This window comes from Sinocyclocheilus anshuiensis, unplaced genomic scaffold, assembly GCF_001515605.1.
Source record: "Sinocyclocheilus anshuiensis isolate Anshui unplaced genomic scaffold, SAMN03320099.WGS_v1.1 scaffold253, whole genome shotgun sequence".
In the NCBI taxonomy this organism is placed as follows: domain Eukaryota; kingdom Metazoa; phylum Chordata; class Actinopteri; order Cypriniformes; family Cyprinidae; genus Sinocyclocheilus; species Sinocyclocheilus anshuiensis.
The window spans coordinates 1,411,868-1,418,620 of NW_015537969.1; the positions used below are offsets into that span (position 1 = coordinate 1,411,868).

The 6,753-nt window shown below is 37.8% G+C and overlaps 2 protein-coding genes across 2 annotated transcripts in view; both read right to left on the minus strand.

Annotated features, from left to right (window-relative positions):
• The window catches only part of hepacam2 (HEPACAM family member 2), a 15,695-nt gene extending 13,470 nt beyond the window's left edge, over positions 1 to 2,225 (minus strand). The window contains exon 1 of the mRNA XM_016462299.1: positions 2,154 to 2,225. Coding sequence (XP_016317785.1) covers positions 2,154 to 2,189 — 36 coding nt within the window. The 5' untranslated portion in view covers positions 2,190 to 2,225. The remainder of the gene's footprint in view (positions 1 to 2,153) is intronic.
• A 57-nt stretch (positions 2,226 to 2,282) lies between these two features.
• fam133b (family with sequence similarity 133 member B) lies at positions 2,283 to 6,159 on the minus strand. Its single transcript, XM_016462311.1, has 11 exons — positions 6,015 to 6,159; positions 5,381 to 5,478; positions 5,215 to 5,293; positions 5,031 to 5,120; positions 4,676 to 4,705; positions 4,385 to 4,453; positions 4,188 to 4,286; positions 3,947 to 3,994; positions 3,083 to 3,163; positions 2,923 to 2,973; positions 2,283 to 2,759 (listed from the first exon to the last, which is right to left on the minus strand). The coding sequence occupies exons 1-11, from the start codon at positions 6,036 to 6,038 to the stop codon at positions 2,670 to 2,672; spliced, it is 759 nt and encodes a 252-aa protein (XP_016317797.1). The 5' UTR covers positions 6,039 to 6,159; the 3' UTR covers positions 2,283 to 2,669.
• Positions 6,160 to 6,753: the final 594 nt, after the last annotated feature.

Consider the following 6,753-nt stretch of genomic DNA (forward strand, 5'->3'; position numbering starts at 1 on the left):
AAATAATGTGTTTTTTGAACCTTAAACCACATAAACGCATTTCATTACACCAAATACACAAAATAATGTTCTTTGTAGCAACATCATATGACCCCTTTAATAATGGGGTTCATAAACCGCAGATTAAGAATAATGTATCATAGGATTAATATATATATAAGCACTGTTCAAAAGTTTGGAGATATTAATAGGTTAATTCAGCAAGGACACATTCAATTGATCAGAAGTGTCAATAAAGACGATGGTGTTCTTTACAACTTTCTATTCATCAAAGAATCTGAAAAAAAAAATTATCAGTTTTTACAAAAACTATTATAAGCAGCACAACTTTTTTCAGCATTAATAAGAAATGTTTCGTTACATGAGCAATAAAAAATTCAAGATTTGCCTTCACAGGAATAAACTGTTTTAAAATATTTTAAATGGTCATAATATTTTACAATAGAACTGTTTTACTGTATTTTTTATCAAATAAATGCAACCTTAGTGAGCATTAGAGACTTATTTAAAAACATTTAAAGATCTTACCAACCCCAAACTTTTGAACAGCATCAGTTTTGAACTTTGCATATTAGAATTGTATGCAGTTTTACCTTCTTTTTTGTGGTGTTTTATTGCATTACAATGGAGAAAATATTTATTTGATCCCCTGCTGATTTTGTAAGTTTGCCCACTTACAAAGAAATGAAGGGACTGTAATTTTTATGGTAGGTTTATTTTAATGGATAGAGACAGATTATCAAACAAAAAATCCAGAAATAACACATTATATAAAGGTTAGAAATTGATTTGCATTTCAGTGAGTGAAATAAGTATTTGATCCCCTACCAACCAGCAAGAATTATGGCTCCCACAGACTGGCTATGTGCCAATGAGGAACACAGATTAGTCCTGAAGTTACTCCTAATGTCAGCTCGTTAGGTGTATAAGACACCTGTCCACACAATCTGTATCTTCCATTCCAACCTCTCCCACCACCATGGGCAAGACCAAAGAGCTGTCAAAGGATGTCAGAGACAAGATTGTAGATCTGTACAAGGCTGGAATGGGCTACAAGACCATCAGCGAGAAGCTTGGTGAGAAGGACACAACTGTTGGTGCGATTATTCGGAAATGGAAGAAATACAAAACAACCATCAACCGGCCTTGGTCTGGAGCTCCATGCAAGATCTTGCCTCATGGTGTAAGGATGATCATGAGAAAGGTGTGGGATCAGCCCAGAACTACACGGGAGGAGCTTGTTGATGATTTTAAGGCAGTTGGGACCACAGTCACTAAGCAAACCATTGGTAACACACTACGCCGCAATGGACTGAAATCCTGCCCGCAAGGTCCCCCTGCTCAAGAAGGCACAAGTACAGGCCCGTTTAAAGTTTGCCAAAGAACACCTAAATGATTCAGAGAAGGCTTGGGAGAAAGTGCTGTGGTCAGATGAGACCAAAATGTAGCTCTTTGGCATGAACTCGACTCGCCGTGTTTGGAGGGAGAGAAATGCTGACTATGACACCAAGAACACCACCCCTACAGTCAAACAGGGAAGTGGAAACATTATGCTTTGGGGCTGTTTTTCTAGGGTACAGGACGACTTCACCGCATTGAGGGGCAAATGGATGGGGCCATGTACTGTAAAATCTTGGACGAGAACCTCCTTCCCTCAGCCAGAACACTGAAGATGGGTCATGGATGGGTCTTCCAGCATGACAATGACCCGAAACATACCGCCAAGGCAACAAAGGAATGGCTCAAGAAGAAGCACATTGAGGTCATGGAGTGGCCTAGCCAGTCTCCAGACCTCAATCCTATAGAAAATCTGTGGAGGGGGCTGAAACTTCGAGTTGCCAAGAAACGTCAACAACAAAAAAACGTCTTACCTCTGTGCTTGCCAACAAGGGTTTCTGCACCAAGTACTAAGTCATGTTTTGCTTGGATCAAATACTTATTTCACTCACTGAAAAGCAAATAAATTTCTAACCTTTATATATAATGTGTTTTTAATGGATTTTTTGGTTGGCATTTTGTCACTATCCATTAAAATAAACCTACCATAAAAATGACAGACCCTTCACTTCTTTGTAAGTGGGCAAACTTACAAAATTAGCAGGGGATCAAATAAACATTTTCCCCACTGTACAATTAACAAATTGTGAACTCACATTCAAAACTTGGGTAAAATATAGTTGTTTTGCCATGCCGCTGAAGATCAGTGCAGGAAACACAGGTTCGTTCTAATATCTGAGAAAGAAATCCATTGTCAGCATTATAGGGAAACACAGAAGCATGAATTTTCTATAAATATTTAATGCAAATCGGCCGCATTTACAACCCCGAAACCAGCATTTCTCATGCAGATCCACATCAGCACAAAGATACTGTACACAGGGCCGCCAGTGGTGTAAATTACCTTTATTTGGACTGAGAATCATCTGCTTAAAAAACAAACACAAACCTGACATAACGAGCCCCACCCCCCTTTCAACTCCCCAACCACATGATCCTCTCATCCAAGTCGGCCACAAAGCCGCACGGTGCTAAGAAGCACCCACTTTTACGAGTCACTTTGACAAATATCTAAAGGTTTTTTTTCCCCCACAGTCCGGCAAGAGCTCAGTCTCCATTCCCACTCCGAATTCCAGCTGCCTGTTGTGCAGGACACCACACTCACTAGCCCTTTAGTCCAAATCAAAGCCAGAAGTCTTCCTCTTTTTCTTTTTGCTGTGTTTCTTATGCTTCTTCTTTTTCTTTTTCTTCTTAGACTTGTCCTGTAAATAGATAAAAGATAAAAAAACAGTCATTATGAAGTTCTGTTTAGTGTATCCACTCTGAATAACATTTCTGTAAGTGATGCGGGTAGCATGTTCAGTCATTTCCGCCCTCATGTGGACAAAAAACAATCCGCTTTAACTACGATACTGGTAGACTTACTGTAATTTTCTCCTTCTCTTCACTACTGTACTTTTTCTTTTTGGACTCAGCCTAAAAAACGAGCACATTGACAGATGAGTTAAGCATGTCACATGGTTTTTGCTGTGCTAAAACCATTTAATGACACATATTAAGGTCACAGAGCGTTTAAACACATTACATCTCTGTCTACATCAGACCCGTCTGAGGACTCGGAGTGACTCCTTTCAGCTTTCCTCTTCATTCGGCCGTCCTTTTCATCCTTTCAAACAACATTTAATACATGATACGATACACTGCCGCATTGTTTTTTTTTGTTCTTAAAAAAAGGTCTATTACACAAACAAAGGCTACATTTATTTGATAAAAAATACAATAAAAACAGTAATATTGTAAAACATTATTACAAACTGAAATTTGTGTTTTTATTTTAATATATTTTAAAATAAAAAAAAATTATTGTGATGGCAAAGCAGAATTTTCAGCAGCCACTGCTCCAGTCTTCAGTCTCACAAGACCCTTCATAAATCATTCTAATATGCTGATTTGATGCTCAAGAAACATTATTATTATCATCATCATCAATGCTGAAAACAGTTGTGCTGCTTAATATTGTTGTGAAAACTGATACTTTTTTATTTTAGAATTTTTTGTGATGAATAAAAAGTTCAAAAGAACAGCATTTAATAGAAACAGAAATCTCTTGTAACATTATAAATATATTTACTGTCACTTCTTAATCAATTTAATTTGTTTAGTTAAGATTATTAGTTATTTTTTTAGAAACAATTTTACTGACCCCAAACTTTTGAATGGTAGTGTACATTCAGACATATGAAATTGAAAAAAAATTGTCACTAACATATCCTTTTTAGAGCTTGACAGATAAGGGGTATTATATGTTACTATGAACTGTAGTTGTACAGAAGTAAAAAAAAAAAAAAAAACACTTCAAAAACTCACTTTTGTGTAAAATGTCCTGAAGATAAATATACTTTTATGGTGTGATCTATTTCTTTAATGTATTAAAATGAGTCTTGAGTACCTTGTCTTTCTCTCCATCCAGTTTCTTCTTCTTTTTCTTGGAAGACTCCTAGAGACAAAGGACATCAGGACTCAGTCTAACGAGTCTCTTCATTACCACCAGCAATTCAGGTTTTTATGTTCATTTATTTCAGCACTGGAAATGAATATTGTTTCAGTTAAGCCAGATACTTCTTTAACTGGCTGGAACAATCTATTTAAACCGTGTCATTTTTTCCCCTTGCAGATAAACAAAAAAATACCCTGCTATCAGTCTCTGACTCGATGTCAGAGTCATCAGATGCTCGCCGGGCAGAGGATCTTTTCCTCTTTTTCTTCTTTTTCACATTTTTCTTATCATCCTGAAAAGGCAGAAGAACAGAGAATATTCAGTTGTATGGTCATTTTACCAATGCATCAAAATAATGTACATATAAATATAACTACAAGCAAGACTTACATCATCTTCAGAGTCTGAGGAGGAACTGGAGGAGGAATCAGAACTCGATGAGGAGGAGGATGAGGAATGCTTGACCAAACACAACAAAAGCAGAATTTGTTAGATTTTAAGTCACATAACACTGATCTGCCGACCCATGGATAACAGGCCAGATGGATACCAAATACTCTACAAATTCAAACCCTCCTTCCAGTATGGGACATTATTTGAAACCAATATTCCACTTTTCCATGATCAGTTAATTTTTGGTTTACAGTTGCTTTAGATATGAAAATGGAGAGCTCTCCTCACCCTACTGGACTTTTTCTTCTTCTCCTTTTTCTGGAAAACACAAAGATAAATCAGGAAATTATAGATACATTTTAAATAGAACAACAACCCATAATAATAATAATAGTAATAACAATAATAATAATTAAATATTGTGATTGCCAATTTATCATAACTGATGTTAGATTAACGGTATTTGAGCGCAAAGTTGTAACACATACTGGAATATTTTCAAGCCATCTTCTGCCTTTATAAATCCCTATTTATTCCTCACTTTTGACATAGTACTTGGGATGAAATCCATAAAATATAGGATAAAACCTGACTGTACTTGTATTTTATTAACGAGATCCCAGATTTCTACATTCACCCTTACCTCTTTCTTTTCCTTCTCCTTGTCTTTTTCTTTCTTTTCACCTCCACCAAGTACCTTCTCCCTGTTTTTCTCCAGTTCCTTCTTCCATCGCTGAGACAAATGAGTTAAAGCACATAAGATCCAGAAAGCAGATCTGAGTCTATTGCAAATCCACTGACTCTAGTGAAGAAAAAAAAAACTCTACCTTGTTCATTCTGTCTTCAAAATCAGCCAGGGCTCTGGAGCCTTTCTTTTTCTTTTCCAGCTGTTCTTTTACCTCCTCCCTGATATACAGAACAGGGACACGCATAAAGAAACATGATCTTAAAAACCACATATATCCACAATTAATGCTTCGATTGTCTTCATACCATGATGGCCGTGGTCTGCTTAGATAATCCTGTATGGTGGTGCCATAGTTGGGAACAGGTCCTCTGGCTCTGGCAGCAGCTATTGGGTTCAAGTACGGCTGAAACACAATCAAATATTAAAATTCATAAACCATTTAATCAACAATCACAAGACATGCTTAATAAACACACCATTCAGCATCCACGTTTCACGTACAGGCTACTAAAATAAACGCATACTACATATTATTTCGCTTTGACAGAAAATCAGTTTTAAATGACTAATGCATTACTTTTCATATGCTCACCATAAATACAGCAGCAAACATTCTGTACAACCGGACAGTCAAGTTAAATGTGTTCTAGCCGAATTAGCATGTCTGAGCCAGATAGCCACATACATTAGCCATGCTATCTCAGCAATACTAACATTTTACAAGTTGTGCCAGCCTGCACAACTTACAACACAATTAATTATAACATATAACACAATTTATATCAAATGTCTAATAACCTTGTTCATTCATTCTGTGAGTGGACGTGGCTAATATGTTTAGCTAAGTGTTTTGACGCGTTAGCACTGCGGCTTAAAGGCCTCGATTATTTTCCCTTGAAGTATTAGGAAGACCCGAGTTTGTAAACTACCTTTACTTACCACTCTATTATCTCGCTTGCCCATTTCTGCAGATTTTGCCTAAAACCTATAGGCCAAAATCTATGAAATCAGCCTTTTGTTTACATGGCTCTGGTGCTTACGGTGGCTCCCAGTGTACTGCAAGAATTTCTGAATAATTGCCACCTAGCGGTTCATCAGCAGCACGCCGTGCTCAACATGAACACTAGAGGGCGCTTCCATCTCTTATGCTGGGTACACACTAAACCAGGGGTGCCCAAACTCGGTCCTGGAGGGCCGGTGTTCTGCCGAGGTTAGCTCCAACTTGCCTCAATACACCTGCTGGTAAGTCTCTACTAGAGACTCTCTAGTATGCCTATAAGAGCTTGATTAGCTGGTTCAGGTGTGTTTAATTGGGGTTGGAGCTAAACTCTGCAGGACACCGGCCCGCCAGGACCGAGTTTGGGCACCCCTGCACTAAACGATTTGTACAATCTTATAAGAATGTGAGAGACCACAAACATGAGGGAAAAAATCCTAGATTTAACAGTTTTGGTCCTATAGTGTGTGGTGTTTTCGGGGTTCCCCCCCACACATCAGGATTTCTGATCGTAAATATTCAACATGTTACTCCAACGTTCTTACGAGCAGATTCACCTCACACCACAGGTAAATCTGATCAAATAATCTTTAGAACCACCAAGATACTCGAGACATTACCTAGGATTGTCGGAAGGGGAGAAATCAGCCCAAAATCAGCCCGATTATCTTGTGGTGTGTA

Bases quoted from the DNA above. Each gene is read 5' to 3' on its own strand.
- fam133b (XM_016462311.1), bottom strand. From the start codon at position 6,038: ATGGGCAAGCGAGATAATAGAGTG. The intron at 3,995-4,187 runs GTATTTTTTTGT...CTTTGTCTCTAG, and splicing joins AGTCAGAGACTGATAGCAGG to GAGTCTTCCAAGAAAAAGAA. The intron at 2,760-2,922 runs GTAAGTCTACCA...ATCTATTTACAG, and splicing joins AAGAGAAGGAGAAAATTACA to GACAAGTCTAAGAAGAAAAA.